Below are 17,500 nucleotides of genomic sequence, written 5' to 3' on the forward strand. Positions count from 1 at the left end.
ACAGGGTATGTCTCAGTCACGATAACCCCCTGTAACACACACACGTGCACGCACACACGCACACGCAGACACATGTGCACACGCTCGCAAACGGATATACACGAACGCACGCACGCAGGCACACACACACACACACACACGGCTTCCATGTCTGGTGTGGTGTATTTGCAAGAGGGATAAATAACCACATTCGTGAGGAGGAGATCATGAGAACGAGAGGTAAGCTTGTGATGTAACAATCCCTCCACGTGTACCTCTTAAACATCTTCTCAGGAAGAGTACACAAACTGTTCCGGTGTGACGCACAGCACGAAAAAGCGCAATAAAGTCAAGTCAATGTGTGTGTGTGTGTGTGTGTGTGTGTGTGTGTGTGTGTGTGTGTGTGTGTGTGTGTGTGTGTGTGTGTGTGTGTGTGTGTGTGGGGTACTGAATCAGCATCCTTGGATACATTGAATTCTCACATTTTCAATGCACCACAGGCCACACATAACTGATGAACTGTACAGTTTGATGTACAGTACGTATACAAAAATCATACAAAAATCACAATTCGTCATAATTCGGTCATAATTAGTGATACCCGACTATGCAGTATCGGCTGATACCGATACCATACCGATACTACTCTGTTTGAAATATTTTAACTTTGTCAGGCTGCTGCCTACCTTTGTGAAACAGAAAAGACTAATACTGTACAAAGTGAATCCTGTAGAACTTGTAACACTTTTTAAGTACCTCTGATATAATATAACTTAGATCAAGGCTGTGTTCAAGTGTGCATGAACATCTGTAAATGGTATCGGTGCCCAATTTGTTGGTCATCGCCGATACCGATACCACCATTTTTGTGCAGTATCGGGGCCCCAGCCGATACTGGTATCGGTATCGGTGCAACACTAGTCATAATTAAGTTTTGTATTAACATGCTGAAATCTTCTTCTTTTAAACGAGGCATAAGCGAAATATGCGATGGCTTAGGGCTCCATAAAAGCTTGGGCCGGCCTTGCTTTTAACTGATTAGGCCTATAGACTGGCTGGTACAGTATTGTCATAGTCGCGTAGTATCCCTGCCGATTAATGCTTGACGTGTGCAACGGACAGTATTAGATAGTCGGTTTTTCAGCAGAACATCTGTCTTAAGTGTGTACTGAGTCGCACAGAGCATAAGGGGACTCCGTAGAAATGACTGAGTCAGAGTGCTGTTAGTCCATTAAAGAGCTATTACAGTGGGGTTACGCTGAACTCTGCCCAGTTGAGCTAACAAACCCCAAAGTCTTGCCTCACCACTCCAGTGTTTGAACTTAGGCCCCATTAGTCACCGAAGAGTAGCTCTAAATACTTCTCAAGACACAAGCATGCACGCATTCACAAACGAATGCATGTGTGCACGCACACACTCACACACACGCACACATGTGCGTACACTCACACACACGCACACATGTGCGTACACTCACACGCGCGCGTACACTCACGCGCGCGCGTACACTCACGCGCGCGCGTACACACACACGCGCGCGTACACACACACGCGCGCGTACACACACACGCGCGCGTACACACACACGCACGGACGCGCATGCACGCGCATGCACGCACACGCACGCACGCACACACACTTAATGGACACCAAAGGGGGGATATAAATAAGACACTTCTGGCCTCTGGCTTTACGCAGGCGGGCTGGAACATGGAAACGTAACGAGCGGTCACTTCCGGCACGGACCGCAGACATTTTGGTGGACTGCAGATGGTTTATAAACAGGCGAAGTGGTGTATATTGCGGAATCAACATGGCTGACCACATCTACTGTCATTCATCAGCGTATGAGCATGCGTCTCGATTTGTGTACCCAAACGTGTTTGTTCCTTAACGCTGGCAAGCGTGTGTTTGTGACTCTGTGTGTGTATGTGACAGTGTGCATGCGCGCGTGTGCATGCTTGCGTGCCTGCGTGCGTGTGTGGATGTGTGTAAGGGAACCCCTCACCACAGACTAGCCTCCACTAAATAACTGCACAGGATGCAGTTGCGAGTCTAACAGATTATTCATATGCTCAGGAAACGACAGACATTGTGACTAAGGACATTGTGAAATATTACAGTAAACCTATGACGTCATCACTTATGCATCATCCTTCGGCTCTTTAAACAAGCAAAATCATTACTCGCCAGTACAACGTGTCAGTACCGGAATCAAATCTGATTATTAATACATTTTAATTATCCAATTATCCTGTTTTATATATAAAGTTGAATGTGTGCAGTCTCCCGTTTCTAATCACATTTCAACAGGCTTGTGGCAGGTGTTATATGCATGCATAACCGTAGCCCCATTATGCACCCCGTTCCACCAGTGGAACACTGTAATAGTCTGTGAAAAGACTTACACTCCTACTACTACACTACTATGACATTACACTGGCCCTTTAGTAATACATTGCAACTTGGTCATTGCCATTCTGGTAACAGCAGATTTCTAACAGAGGCCTTGTCTTTGACGGGTTAATGTTTGGGAGCTTTAAACAGAAGGCTGCATGTGCCAGGTGGCTGCACTGGATGAAGAAAACTACAAGTGAGCATGACCCCATAATTCAGCATTACATGCACCGCTTGTGTATACCAATGTTTATGAGTGCAAGTTTAAGCATGTGTTGTGTTTACTATATGTTTTCGGTGTGTGTGTGTGTGTGTGTGTGTGCGTGTGTGTGTGTGTGTGTGTGTGTGTGTGTGTACACGTGTGTGTGTGTGGTGTTTTGCATGCAGGTGTTCCACCACGCGCTGTAGTAACACGGCCCCCGACGTGTTTATTTAAGTCCGGCGCGTTGTCTCCACGCCCGTTTGCTCTGCGATGGGAGCTTGGATCAGCTCAGCTGCTTGGCTTTGGTTGGGTTTGGCTTGGCTTGGCTTCTGTCCTGCGATAGCCATCGCAAAACCGTGCCCCCGGAAGCCCAAACAACCCCGGCTTGTTTATTTACCCATGTCCCATATCAGTGGCTCGCATCTGGGTCCTCTGACAGGCCTGGCCTCACGGCTAACAGCAAGGAAGCAGACATGGGAGGGACAAAAGAGTCAGTTGTTCCGGGCCCAGGGAGATGGGGGGGTGGGGGTGGAATTAGGTCCCCATTATATTATATGTACTGTATATGGATGGAGGGGTGATGGCTTTCAGATTACTTTGTCCCGGGCCCAGCAAAAGCTGTCAGCGCCCCTGGCTGCCAGGCCTGTAGGAGAGAGGTGCAGGTGGAGGGAGGGAAGGAGGGAGGGGGGGAGGAGGCAGAGATAGGGACGGGGAGGGGATACTACAGCAGTAATAGCAGGTAGGCAGCTACAGTGAGTCGGGCAGGTGGAGGGGAATGAACAGGCAGGCTGGCAGGTTTGCAGGCAGTGAGTCGATCTGCTCTATCTAGGCTAGGCTAGGCTAGGCCAGGTTAGTCCGACTATGGTATACTTTACCTTCTGCAGCTGGCTCTCCAGCTTACTACACTCCTCCGTCTTTTGCTCTACGGCCAGCTCCAGGCTTTTCAGTCTGGAGTCCTTTTTCAGGCCCTCTGAGGACAGTGAAGACGCCTGCTCTTTCAGATCGATTAGAGACGACTGGGGAGAGAGAGAGGGGAAAGAGTGGAAAGCGGAGAGGAAACAAGAGGAATAAAAACAAGAAAGGTTCAGGACAGGACAGGAGGTCAGAGGAAAGTGGAGGAGTGCAGTGTGTGGAGCTCTGCCATGGGGCCTATCTCTGGGTGGCTGGATGGATGGCTGTCTGGCTTTATGGACCCTGAAGCCTGGAGACCCACCATCACAGCAGAAATAATAAGACTTAAACTCTCTCCACGGTTGGGGTCCTCCGTTCCTATCAAGAGTTCACAGGAGGCGTTAACTTTAACTTAGTTTGTTCTCAACCACAGCGCTCCCCTATAGACCCATTATATAAATGTCAACATGGGCGATAGTATGGCACCTCCACGATGTTAACCGAAGCTGAAGGCTTCAACCACAAGGCCTCTCTCTACTGTTTTACCCTGTAGATCTGCACCACAGAGGGACTATGCTGGGCTGGGCTGGACCGGTAGTGCACCACGAGGCCTTCACATAGCATGGCTGTCTGGCTGACTGCAGGGGAGGAGAGAGGCCCTCTCACATAGGCAGGCAGGCAGGCAGGCAGGCAGGCAGACAAGGCAGGCAGGCAGGCAGACAAGGCAGGCAGGCAGGCAGGCAGGCAGGCAGGCCGGCAGGCAGGCCGGCAGGCAGGCAGACAAGGTAGGCAAGCAGTCAAAAGTAGGTAGAGTAGCTGACTGGATAAACGCAGGGAGCCCTGGGTGCCGCGCGAAGCATGCAATTTGCTCATTTCCCCTTCATTTCCTCCCACTTCTGGCTGATGGGGAAAGCGGCAGGTTAGGGGCGAGCAGCGCAGCGGCAGGCGAGACAGCGGCGGACAGGCTGACATTGTGCACTCCAGAGCCGGCACTGCGGAGGCCGTGGAAGCTCCCACTTATGGGGAAAGTGGAGTTTAGCTAAGCAAATGGTGGTTTACCACCCGATCATAAGCAGGAAGAAAGAAAAAATGGCACAAGACGAAGAAGATGTAAAAAAAAAAAAAAAAAAGAGCAGAGGTAAACACGGTTGATGGTAAGACTGCTTTTCATAATTCCTTTGCGGTAATAAGTGCAAGCATCAAACAGGTGACATTTTGTAAACAAAGTGATTATGTTCCTGTCCCGCAGTTGCATAATCCAAAAGGGCGGCTGTGATGCGTGTAATTAAAACAAGAAAATGTAAAGGTTGTTTATTTGCTTTTCTGATGAAGAGAGTGTTGTTTTATTTATTTTTTTCACAAGAGGGGCGTAGAGTTTCTTTCCTCTACTGTAGGTAGGTTTTGTGTCAACCTGCAACGAGATATAATTTCTCCCGAGGATGATATGTGTACGCTTTTGAGAGTATGAAAGCAAACATCCTCGTAAATTTCATCGCGCAGCGGCTGAGGTTGCCCCAGCATGTTTCGCTGCAAGAACAAGGCAGACTGAAGTCTTGGCAGAGGGACAGCCGCTGAAGAGATCTATAAATTACATTCTTTCACTCATTTTTTTTCTTCTTCTCTCTCTCTCTCTTTCTCTCTCCTCCTTCTCTCTTTCGTTCTCTCGTCCTTGGCGAACAAAGCGAGCAAAGTTCTCCAGAGAGGTGGTATTGTGATTGCAGGTGGGAAGCCCAAAAAACAGGCGAAAAAAAGGGAATTACTTTTACTGTTGATGTTAGCGCGCTAAGTACAGGTTACAGGCGGCACATTACAATGGCTGCTGAATCGCTGTAAAGATCCTAAATTCTTATAATTCCTTTTTGCCCAATAAAAATAATTATAAACTCCACTGCGAAACGTTCTCTGCATGAAAAGCTGCTTTTATGGCTGGCCTGAGAGACAAGGAGGCGCACAGTGGTGTAGTATTCGTTATGTAAGTGTGTCAGGAGCATCGATTGTATGCACACAAATACGCACGCCTGCACGCTCGAGCCTGCACGCTCGCACGTGCGTACACACACATATACACACACACACACACACACACACACACACACACACACACACACACACACACACACACACACACACACACACACACACACACACACACACACACACACACACACACACACACACACACACACACACACACACAGAAACTTAGAGCCAATCCAGTTCTTGTGATACTTCGCAGCTGTTAGCATTTGCGCTCGGGCCTTAACCGAAAATGACACAGGGAGGCCTGTGTGTGTGTGTGTGTGTGTGTGTGTGTGTGTGTGTGTGTGTGTGTGTGTGTGTGTGTGTGTGTGTGTGTGTGTGTGTGTGTGTGTGTGTGTGTGTGTGTGTGTGTGTGTGTGTGTGTGTGTGTGTGTGTGTGTGTTTGTCTGTCTGTCTGACCATACATCCATCTTGTCCCATTTACTGCTATGTGGCATAAATAGCCCCTCCGATTTGTCTGACGTTACCCTAACATTTCTTCCTCTGACAGAGAGCGAGAGAGGAAATGCCATGTGTGTACAGTAAGCCAGTGGGCCTGATGCGTATTACGTCCCCATGCATCATTACCACTGCGGGTATTACCCATCATCGAGGGCTTCAGTGTCTGCCTAGCTTTGCCAATGACCAGTGACAGCACTTCACACATCATAGCAATGCATCTAACCCATTTCTATTTAGGAGGACACTGCTTTAAAAATGAACACTACAATGACACATTTTTGATTTCTTTGTTTTTTTAACGGTTTTGTCATATCAAAATGATTTTAACTAGTGAATAACTTTGTGGTAGCAAATGGTTAATGTAGCAGACTGTACCACGCCTAATTTCATGCAGCACTCCAGAGATCACTCAGCCATGTAAGTGGGCTCTAAAACCTTGTTGGTGAGGTCATGGGTAATGCAGTTACGTAGCTTGTGTATTCTGGATTAAAGTAGACACTATATTCCATGCAGCGCATGGCATGTATGCATGGAGCAAGTGCACATTCAAAGTCTTAGTGCATATAGTAGTGTACAGCAGTAGTAGTAGATGGATTGGAAGCAAGCGGTGGAGGCTTTTCACAGGCCCTCAGGATATGGCTTCTGAGGGAGCTTGTACTGCAGCCCTATTTAATAAGAGGTCCGAGGGCCACATGCGGCCCAGACACGGCCCATATGTGGCCCCCAGCTGTAGCATTATACACTGCAGTTTGGATACTGCAGTACAACACTTTCTTGTGAATCTCTTCTGTGATTTTCTTGTGAATCTCTTGCTTGTCTTGTACATTGAAAATTCGATGTGGTTAAGTTTAAAGTTAGAAACTTTAAAGTGCTTGAAAAATGTCTTTACCATGTGTTAGTGATGGCTGAAAATGTGCGGCCCAATTTAATGTTTTGGTCTTGAAATGTGGCCCAACTGAAATTCTAATGGAATAGCCCTGTTGTACTGCATAGTGTTTCTCAAAGCGGCAGCTCATTTTGTGTAGCACACGACAAGCCAAAGCACCTGTGACAGCACTGCAGAAAGTCCAAACACAGCTCAATCGCTTTCTGACACTGAACTTGCTTCCTGTGAAACAGTGCAATGCTTGCAAAGTGCCTGCGATACCATAGCAAAGGTGACCTCTGAACAACAGTGTCTGTCCCCTCTGATGCTGAAGTTGTTTTCTGGAGAAAGGTGCATGCAAAAAGCTTGCCAAAGCTTGTCAACACTGGCTCAAGTGACATTCAACGATCTCTGCAAATGTGCTCATGTCCCACCTGCCCTTGAGTTATATTTTCCTCACTCCTGTTTCTTCCAGCCGATCCCTGAGTCTCCTGGCAATATTGCTCCTAGCTACAAGCTAGCGTGTTATGCGAAAGGCACCCAAGAGGTGGCGGCACCATCGCCAAACCCCGCCCCCATTGCAAATCCCACCTCTAAAAACATCACGAAAAGCAGTTATAGTTGTTATGTAGTTATAAACATATGAAAAATCGATTAAAAAGTGTTATTTCTACACTCTAATCACACTGTTGTAATAATAACATTACTATTAGTGGTTATTAGGTCGTTGGGAGTGGTGTCACCCGGTGAGAAACTCATTGTCACTCATTGCCACTGATCATGCAGTTCAATTAAACATACTAGTTTGGAGGTACAATTTGCACGGACAGCAGTCAGAGAACAGCTGATGGAAAAGGAGAAACGTAAACTCAAGAGGAGGTGGGAAATGAGCAGGGGTTTCATTTTTCAAAAACATAGTTGTTAGCCTGTTAGAAACTTGGGTAGTTGCCTATGGGAAATTGCATTGCAAACAACAAAGTAGCTAATGGAGTCAGCAACTATGGTTTCGAGAAATGCACCCCAGATTTCCAGAAATGGGGGAATGCCACTTGAACCCCTATACCCTGAACTTGACCTTTGCCCTTTGAAGTTGTGACCCCCCCCATCCAACCCCACCCCTCCCCACACTGACCTCCTTGTTGGTGAGCTGGCTCTGCAGGGAGGCCAGTTTGTCCTTGAGCTCCTTGTTCTCGCGTTTGAAGTTCTCCACTTCGTCCAGCTTCTCCCGGTCGTCCCTCTCTCGCTGCTCCTTTAGCCTCTCGATGATGCGCTCCTGCAAACACACATATCAGAGATGTTAGGGCCACCGTGGTGTAATCTTTAGGCAGGTGGTCTTGAGATCAGAGCGTTGCCGGTTCGAATGTAACCCTTACGAATCTAACCCTTCCAGTGATATGCCCTTGAGAAAGGCTCCACATTGCTCCAGTGACTGTAACCGCCTCTACCCTGTAAATAACTGTAAGTCGCTTTGGATAAAAGTGGCAGGTAAATATAATGTAATGTAATTTAATTTAATGAAATGTAACAGCAGGGGGATGTTGGCTAGGCCTGGGTGGAGGTTTTCAAAACATAACCACAAACTGGGAAGTTTTCAAATTACACAAGTCCAAGTATGACTTGCAAAACTCCCACTATATAGGTCACAGGCAAATTGAAGTTTGCAAACCACCTTATTCCATTCCAAAAAGTTGGAATATGTGAAACAATTCAAGAGTCAATATTCTGAATAAAAATAAGATGTTTGATGTATGGTGCGTATAGATTAAAACTGACCATGCTGTGTCAGTCAACTGATGATTCTGTGTGACAATACCAGCATACCAAGATATTTATCATGTCAGGAATGCTGACGAAAATATTGTGTGGAAGGGGAAACTTGGAAACGAAACGGAACAACAACACACCTGCTCACCTGTACCACACAACTAACTGGCAGGAGTCACCGCGCACACAGTAAACAGAGAACTTGTGGAACAGAATGTGAGAAAATGAGCAACGAGTGTCGTTATCAGCTGATTAGTCTCAAGTGCCATGCGGCCTGATCACAGTACAGTATGTTTCAATGCATTATCTAAGGATGCCATCGCAAAGCATTTACGACTGGGGAAAGAACGAGGGATGTTCCCTCAATCTTTACAAATGAGATAATGAGTGTTTGAAATTTTGATTTCATCTCCCGAATGTCATTAAACACACTCGCTCGCTCGTTCGCCCGCACGCGTGCATTCACGCACACACCGCACACGCATGCACACACATGCACACACGCACGCATGCACGCACGCACGCATGCGCGCGCGCACGCACGCACGCACGCACGCACGCACACACACACACACACACACACACACACACACTAGCAGGAGACGTAGCATGTTCCTCTTAAAGGTGTGTTTATTGGCCTGGGGAGCTCTCGGATGGCTGCGGGGGAAACACATAAACAAATCATAAATTTACAAAAACGCAAAGAGCAATCAAAGAAAAGAAAGAAAGAACAGAAGAGTACTGAAGACAAGTGCAGAGGAGGGGAAAAAACGACGGAGCAAAAAGTCTTGCCAAGAGCAACAGATGATAGCTATTCCGCATGGATTAATGTATTAATTAAGTTATCAAACCCAGGAACATAAAACATAAGGGGAACGAGCGAGGACTGTTACACAGAGGTGTTTTCCCCCCCAGGAGCAGCCGACAGGCATCTGCATGAAGACTCTCTATGGTGTGATTTCCACCATTCCTCTCTCTCTCTCTCTCTCTCTCTCTCTCTCTCTCTCTCTCTCTCTCTCTCTCTCTCTCTCTCTCTCTCTCTCTTTCCTTCTCTCTCTCTCTCTCTCTCTCTCTCTCTCTCTCTCTCTCTCTCAGTAGCTGCTCATTTTAAGAGGTGGCATCCCTATAGTGATTGACAGATAAAGCGTTCCAGGCTATTGCGCAAAGTGATAAACCAGCCGCAAATCAGGAAAAAAAAGAAAACAGTGAGAGAGACAGAAGGAAGAGAGGGAAAAGAAGAGCAGGGAGAACGGGAGGGATGGAGGGGAAAAAAGACGCAACATAACTCAAAAAGTATATAGTATAGCCAGCTGATGTGATGTGTTTTTCATCTACCGCCTTGAGAGGGGAGATGTATGGCTTTCTACGGCTGGGACTTGTGGACAAAAAGGACGCGAAATAAAAATACTCGCTCCGCAGCAGCAGTGGCGAGAGCGGGGGCAGTCTTGGCAGCCACTGTGTCCTGGGGAGGGAGGACGAGGGTGGGGAGGGATTGGTTAATTCAGAGCAGAGAGTTTTTTTGCGGCCAGACGGGGAGTAAATTTGCAGGTTTTGTGACGATGCGAGCGATTAGAGGCAAAAACACACATACTGGCTCTTGTAAACTCATTATACACCCTCCCGACACCGCAGAGAGTAACTCTGTCTGCCCAGCAACCCCCTTTGTCCAGTCGTATAGATGAGAGACCGACAGAGAGAGAGAGAGAGAGAGAGAGAGAGAGAGAGAGAGAGAGAGAGAGAGAGAGAGAGAGAGAGAGAGCTGTAATTGAGGAAGAAAGATCTCTCATGGGGGAGCACTGGGAGGAGGGGGGTGGTCGACGTGGAGGCCCACTGGCTGGCGAGGTAAGGCCACCTCTGAGTGACTCTCCATAGCTTCATAGGGTGGATGTGGAGCATTGGATTCTTCAGCAGCCCACATTCACATACTTTACCAACATTTACTTACATGGGTGGTTGACGTTTAAGGGCGTAACGCAAAAAAAAAAAAAGTTTTTCAAATTCCTGAAAAAAATGATGGATAAAAATTGGAAAAAAATAGAAAAAAATAAAGCACTTAGTGGTCTGTGGAATTTCACCTTATTTTTGCCATTTTTGGGAAAATGTGTCCTGCATCAACACATAGCATAGGCATGTCACACCGCAGGAAAATTGAGTCACACCACAGGGAATTCACTGCATTATGGCCATTTTAATCCTTTTGTATACATGACTGACATCTGAGCGCATGCTAACTTGATAATGATATTGTGTTTAATCTTAATATGTGTTTTCATTAATAAAATAACTTTTTTTTCCTCCTATAAGAGCAGTCACACCACAGGACACCATAAAATGAATCTAAGCATTGCGTGACAGAAAGATTGCAATATGAAGACATATTAAGAGGTTAAGAGTCACCTTAAACTTCCACAGCACTCTCCAATAACTGAGGTACTGACTGGTTAGGAGCCAGTCTTTAAGACCCTTGTAGTTGGCCTTGCAGCTGCCCATTCACAAACATTGACATACATGTCACCCCACAGGACACAATTTGTGTTACGAAATTGAACTTGTAGTTAATATTACTGTCTTGAGTTTTTTCCACATTCACATATCTTAATCTAAAGTTAAGATTTATGCAATCATGCCAAATACTTCATACATTATTCAAAATGTTGTTGGTCAATTTATATATATATTATTAAATATTGTTTCATTAATGTTACAGTCACACCGCAGGAAATTTGACATATAAACCTTTACATAAATCTTAACAAAAATGTTTCTTCTCATCTAAGACTAATATGAAACATAACGTACCACATCTTCTTTCATTGACATTTGTTTTTTAAAGGAAAATAACAGTTTTGTAGGTTTTTAACCAATGTTACGAAAAAACAAGGCGTCACGTCTCCCACCCACATATTAATGACGACAACCTTTCACACTTAGATCAGTTAATTAATAGACTGAAGTAAAAAAAATGACCACTCTTGAAATGGAGGTATACAACCACAGATGTTACCACTTATACAATGCAAGCTCAAATGCTACACTCTTGGGTATGGGTACACTGAAAATCAGTATCCCATGATTGTGAAACCCTTCTCAAACAATGCTTTGTAAAACCATTCTTGAACAATGATATTGGCCATATAAACACGTACAAAGTAATGACTGTGCACACAATGCATTACACTAGTACAGAATAATCATTGCCAGCCTGAGATACCAGAGCACGTGATGTATCCCCCTCTGGTATTATTTCTTTATGGTGGCATTTTCGATAACATCTTGCTCTTTCATTAGCCTTCTAATGCTCTTTGTTGACCCGGCAGTGACTCTATACAAGCCTTCATAATGATACAGTGCTGTACTTGTTACAGTTGAAAGACCTTATGCAACGGCATCTTAATGCTTACCTTCTGTCATACCAAAACAACACTCATAACTGTATGAAAATGGCTCCACAAACACAAGCCAGTCATCGTGATGCATTGTAAACAAGGTCTGTCACTGTGATGCATTACAAACAATTTATCAATGGTTATAAATGTGTTGACAATAGTTCCATGGTTACTGAGGGGGAAGAATTTGTCACTGATGCTTGTTTTCAGGCTGTTTTCTGTTTCTGTTTACCAAACGAGACGTGTACGCCCTACATTTTAGGACCTAAACTGTGCTCCTCATACACACAGTTAAAAAAAAATGTTCCCTCGATGGCCACAAAGGTAACCGCACGTTTCCCCATAAACAGCCAGGGAGGATGCCTTAACAATCCTGGGAAAGGTGAGCGGAACATTTGGTTTACATTTCTGTAGCGCTTCAGACGGCGCTCCTAGCAAACTAAACAACGTCCGCCCCACTCGTTGGAGCCGTACAGCACAGCACACACACGCTGCACTTGGTTCTGTTGTGCAGATGATGATGATCACAAAAGTTTAACATGCGAATATCTTTCCCGCCGACAAAGACCATGAAATCAGCACGGATGTACCGAAATTGAATCGACATGTTTTTGGACAGCAAGCATTACCCTTTTTACCCCGATTTCTGATTCCATTTCCCTTTTGTCATAAGCATGCCTTAAAAAAACATGACCAACACACGATTCAGTATGGTGGCTACGTTGGGCAAGTACGCCGAGGCCCGTCACAAACCGTCAACACCCGGGCAAAAACACAAAGGAGGGAGAAAACAAGGACCGTAACTGTTTAGTCTGACAGGACAAAAAAGCTAACTGGCTTGGCAACGCGAGTGAGTAAGACTTTCCACGTCTCCAGCAGGACACACGCACAGCACTCAGTATTCCTGGGAAAGCTAAGAAGAAGCTGGCTGGACTGTTGCTGGTTAAATGGATGCTCAGGGTGGGGTTACCTCGGTTGTAGGGGTGGGTGGGGGGCTCTGGGAACAGGGCGAGGTCATCGGGGAGTTGGGGGTGGAGGGGAGAGGGGTGGATTCAAACGAGGGGATTCGCCAAAGTTAAATATTCCGTGCGGTGACCTTTCTTGGAAAGGGGAGCAAACAATTAGCATAAACACATAAAAAGCAGGGCGGAAGGTACACACGTGCGGCGGAAACGTGGTGCATCACAGTCACCAGTAAATGCGGAGAGAGGGGAGAGGAGGTGGGGTGGAGGGAGCCGAGGTGAGGTGGGGCCAGTGCATCAGAGTCATAAGTAAAGGCATAGTAGTGGGTTAGGGTGGGTGGGGTGGGTGGGGGAGATGACCACAAAGGAGTAGCAGGGCTACCGCTGAGAACGGGTGTTTATGGAGAGCAGCTGTGCACTTCAAAAATCAAAGCGATCGGAGTGGATGCTACGTAGGACTGTGCGTGTGTGTAGGTGTGTGTGTGTGTGTGTGTGTGTGTGTGTGTGTGTGTGTGTGTGTGTGTGTGTGTGTGTGTGTGTGTGTGTGTGTGTGTGTGTGTGTGTGTGTGTGTGTGTGTGTGTGTGTGTGTGTGTGTGTGGGTGTGTGTGTGTGTGTGTGCATGCACGTGTGAACATGCGTGTGTGTGTGTGCATGTGTGTGTGCGTGTGTGCGAGCGTGCAAGCATGTGTGTGTGTGTTTGTGCTGTGTGTGAATTGGTGTGTGTTTGTGAATACTAAAAGCCCTAACAAGCAACATCCTCCATTAGTCTCCAGCAGTCTGCTGGGTGCATCAGGCGACACTCCACTGCACCAGTGAGAGGTCACTATGCTGCAGATGTTGAAATTGCCATCGCCACATGCAACATAATTACACGGCACATACGCCACTTCAAAGCATGTGCAATCAAACACACACACACACACACACACACACACACACACACACACACACACACACACACACACACACACACACACACACACACACACACACACACACACACACACACACACACACACACACACACACACACACACACACCATGTTCGCTGACAACTGTTGCTTCAGGTTAAATCCACAGGCCAGCTTTACTGTATACTGTGGGGCAGTGGTTCCCAACCTATGGGTCGGGACCCCCCTTATGGGTCGCCAAAGATCCACAGGGGGTCGCGGAGCCCTCTTGATTTTAAGGGGTTTTGTTTTAAATATATATAGCCCATGTTGAATAAAAGACAAAGCATTTAACTAATAAATGCATAGACGCAACAAATTGTAAGTGCTACATTAAACATTTATTCAATATTTGACCAAAGACGAATTGAGGAATAAAATAACTAAAATAAGTTATCACAGGAAACGGAGGGCATCTTGTGACTCCGTCTCGTGCGGGTGCTCGCGTGGTTGGGTCACCAAAGCTTAAAATAGTAAAAACATGGGTCCCCTAAGAAAAAGGTTGGGAACCACTGCTGTGGGGTGATGTCATCTAAAATGGACAACGGGGGCCCCAAAGTAGTTTGTCGTTCTGTAATGACAGTGGGCCCTCATAAAGCCGCAGCACCGGCTGCCTGGGCTATGATAGTGGTTAGGGATATGAGATGATATGTTTGCTCATGTAGGTCAGGGCCGACAACAGTCATCACGCCCCCCCAGGCCACCTGTTCTACACACCTGTTTGTCGAGTGGGGGAATTAGTCAGTTATGATAGCGCTGGCATGGATGATTTTTCTTTTCTTTTCTCTCTCCATTTTCATTCTCGTCTTTCTTTCCCTCCCTCTCATCTTCCTGTCCTCGCCTCTTACGTAAATCCTTGAGCTGAGGCTGAAGGAATGCGGCCTTGCGTAACCAAGCACGACTGCTCATACATTTTTTTTAAAAAAAAACCTGCGGCGATCGCCAGTCACGATAAAAAAAATCACATTCGTGGATGATTTGGCTGTCACTCCAGAAGCGTGCACTGTGATTGAGTGAAAGCAATATTGCGTATCTGTCTCTAGCCAAGGTCAAGAGTACTCAGTCGGAGCGTCTGACTGTCAAAACTTCAGGACTTCAGGCATAATCTAGAGATGCTTGTGATATACTAGTTCCTTTTTACGTCATTCATTCAACTTGATTCACTTCAGCTGAGCTTTGCATAGCAATCAGAGGCAATGACACAGCAGGTGTGCTACGGCAACAACATAACTGACACATAGGAAATGTGAGAGACACAACACAGACAAGCATGTCTACAAATAAACAACTGAGTAAAACAAACCACATGCCAAAAATGTAATACAATTACCAAACAAATGAAAGAAATAACTGAAAATCAGTGAACTGGGCTGAGACGTCAAAGGCCTAAAATCAGGAAAATACATGTATACCCTATAGAGTGGATTGTGTTTGCTATGGCAACAGTAGCTTTATACTTGTATTTGCAGATTCCAGATTTACATAAAAAACGGCACTAATCTTGTCCTACAATATCACTGTATGAATTTACAGTCTTCAGTAATACATTACAACTTGGTCATGGCCATTCTGAAAAGTCTGAACAGGGGTCCTATCGTAGCCTCACAATAAAAGCCTCTGGATGCTCAAAATACTTCCCTAACATAGAACTACATTTCTAAGATACTGTATAGTGTATTACACAGTAGTGGTGTGGATCGGCACTGCCCTCACGATCCGATTCGATCACGATTTGATTCTATGCGATCCGATCCTATCCGATTCAATTCTACAATACATTGCAATGCATTACATTTCTACTGAAAGCAAAGCAAATGTTTAATCGGTCATGATGAGGCAATATAAGTAGTCAGATACTGAGCAACAACTTATTGGCTGTTTTCCGTATCAGTCTGTATCAGTCTTCCAATGTTTTAAACATTCATTTGCTCCCGAAATATACTGTACATGGAAGTAATTGCAACTTTAAAAAAAAAAATCGATTCTGTAAATTGCCGGATCGATTCTGGATCATCCATGCCCCGCATTGGATTGCATTGTTGACACCACTATTACACAGGGCCTTTATTTACACATTATGGGGCTTGGCCATTTCCATTCTGGCTACTAAGAACAAATACAACAGGGGGCCCTAATTTAACACATTAAATTGATCAGGCAAGATCACAAGTCTATTTGCTGTCTGTTCTGAATGTTTTTAAATACCTGCTACGAACCGTACTTCCCCCTTTGGGGGACAAATAAACTTAAACTTGAATTTGAAACTTGAACTTGTTGTACTGTCTGAGGACAGCTGTTTGCCTCTGCTGGTCAGTACCTTCTCGGACAAGGCCTCCTCCAGTGTGGTCAAGGCTGTGTCTGTGTTGCTGGAGTCCGTCTGCAGGGACTTGACCCGCTCTCTCAGGCTGCCCAGCTGCTTCTCCTTGTCCCTCAACTGCTCCTGCAGGTTCTCAATCTGCACCAGAGAGAGAGAGAGAGAGAGAGAGAGAGAGAGAGAGAGAGAGAGAGAGAGAGAGAGAGAGAGAGAGAGAGAGAGAGAGAGAGAGAGAGAGAGAGAGAGAGAGAGAGAGAGAGAGAGAGAGAGAGAGAGAGAGAAGGAGAGAGAAAGAGAGACAGGTCAGAACCATTACCAGAACAAAGGACAAATGAGGCAAAGAACAGAGCGGAGAAGAAAAAAAAACAAAGAGCAGGGATTGAAAAAAAAAGAAAAAAGCGACAATTTCAACAGCAACCCCCCCCCCCCCCCATAAATCTCAGTTTTTTTCCTGAAATGGTAATGTGGCTCCAAAGAATTTGCGGATGAGGAATGAAACCCAATTGTATCACATCTGCATCAAAGAAGCATTTATACTGAGACGGCGAAAGACCACAATCACCAGCCAGAAAAAAAAGAAGTTAAAAAACAGCATCCAAAATACAGCACAGCTTATATTCATTTGGGCCAAAGAAAAACAAGGGCGCTATATGTCAGAGGGGGAGTTCAGGAACGGGAATGGATCTCAGGCCAAAATCAACAGCTGTGGCCCCCTCGATCTCAAGTCAAGTCGCGTGGTGGTCACACAGTAGCTTATCAGAGAGGGCCCCTCCGCCCCGGCCCAACTGACGCAGACACTCTGACGGGGGAACTCAAATGGCTTCTAATTGTTTTTTGGAAATTATGGTTCGGAGTCCGGTGGGGCCGGCGGTTGCGGCGAAAGTGGCGGTCTTCACAGGCTCCCGACGGCCTGGGAGACAAGTGGCCTCTGCATTCCAGTCATGGGTGCATTCACAGATAATGCAACGGCGAGAGGAGAGGAGGGGTGGGGGCAGCGGGAGTGCTGCAGCAGAGGAGGGGGTGGTGGGCACACACAACCCAAACCGTGCCCTTTAAAGGAGGGCAAAAGGGGAAGAAATGAGGGCAAGGAGGAGGATGCAGCATGGAGCTCCCCATGGGCCTACCACCACAGTAGGAGAGACAGATATAGACAGAGAGAAAGAGATTGTATGATACAGAGTGAGAAGGAAGATGGGAGAAAGGGCGGTGGATGGTGGGATAGCAGTGTGACGGAGATAGAGAAAGGAAGACAAGGAGGCAGAGATGGAGAGTCAGAAAAAGTAAAGAGGGGAAGGAGGAAAGGAGG

At 46.2% G+C, this 17,500-nt stretch overlaps 1 protein-coding gene across 1 annotated transcript in view; it reads right to left on the minus strand.

Annotated features, from left to right (window-relative positions):
• Nucleotides 1-17,500, minus strand: part of LOC134457469 (ERC protein 2) — a 464,874-nt gene that overhangs the window by 225,054 nt on the left and 222,320 nt on the right. The window contains exons 8-10 of the mRNA XM_063209477.1: nucleotides 16,198-16,335; nucleotides 7,949-8,089; nucleotides 3,455-3,595 (exon numbers count right to left, since the gene is read on the minus strand). Of these exons, the coding sequence (XP_063065547.1) occupies nucleotides 3,455-3,595; nucleotides 7,949-8,089; nucleotides 16,198-16,335 (420 nt within the window). The remainder of the gene's footprint in view (nucleotides 1-3,454; nucleotides 3,596-7,948; nucleotides 8,090-16,197; nucleotides 16,336-17,500) is intronic.

This window comes from Engraulis encrasicolus, chromosome 10 (genome assembly GCF_034702125.1).
Source record: "Engraulis encrasicolus isolate BLACKSEA-1 chromosome 10, IST_EnEncr_1.0, whole genome shotgun sequence".
Lineage (NCBI taxonomy): Eukaryota > Metazoa > Chordata > Actinopteri > Clupeiformes > Engraulidae > Engraulis > Engraulis encrasicolus.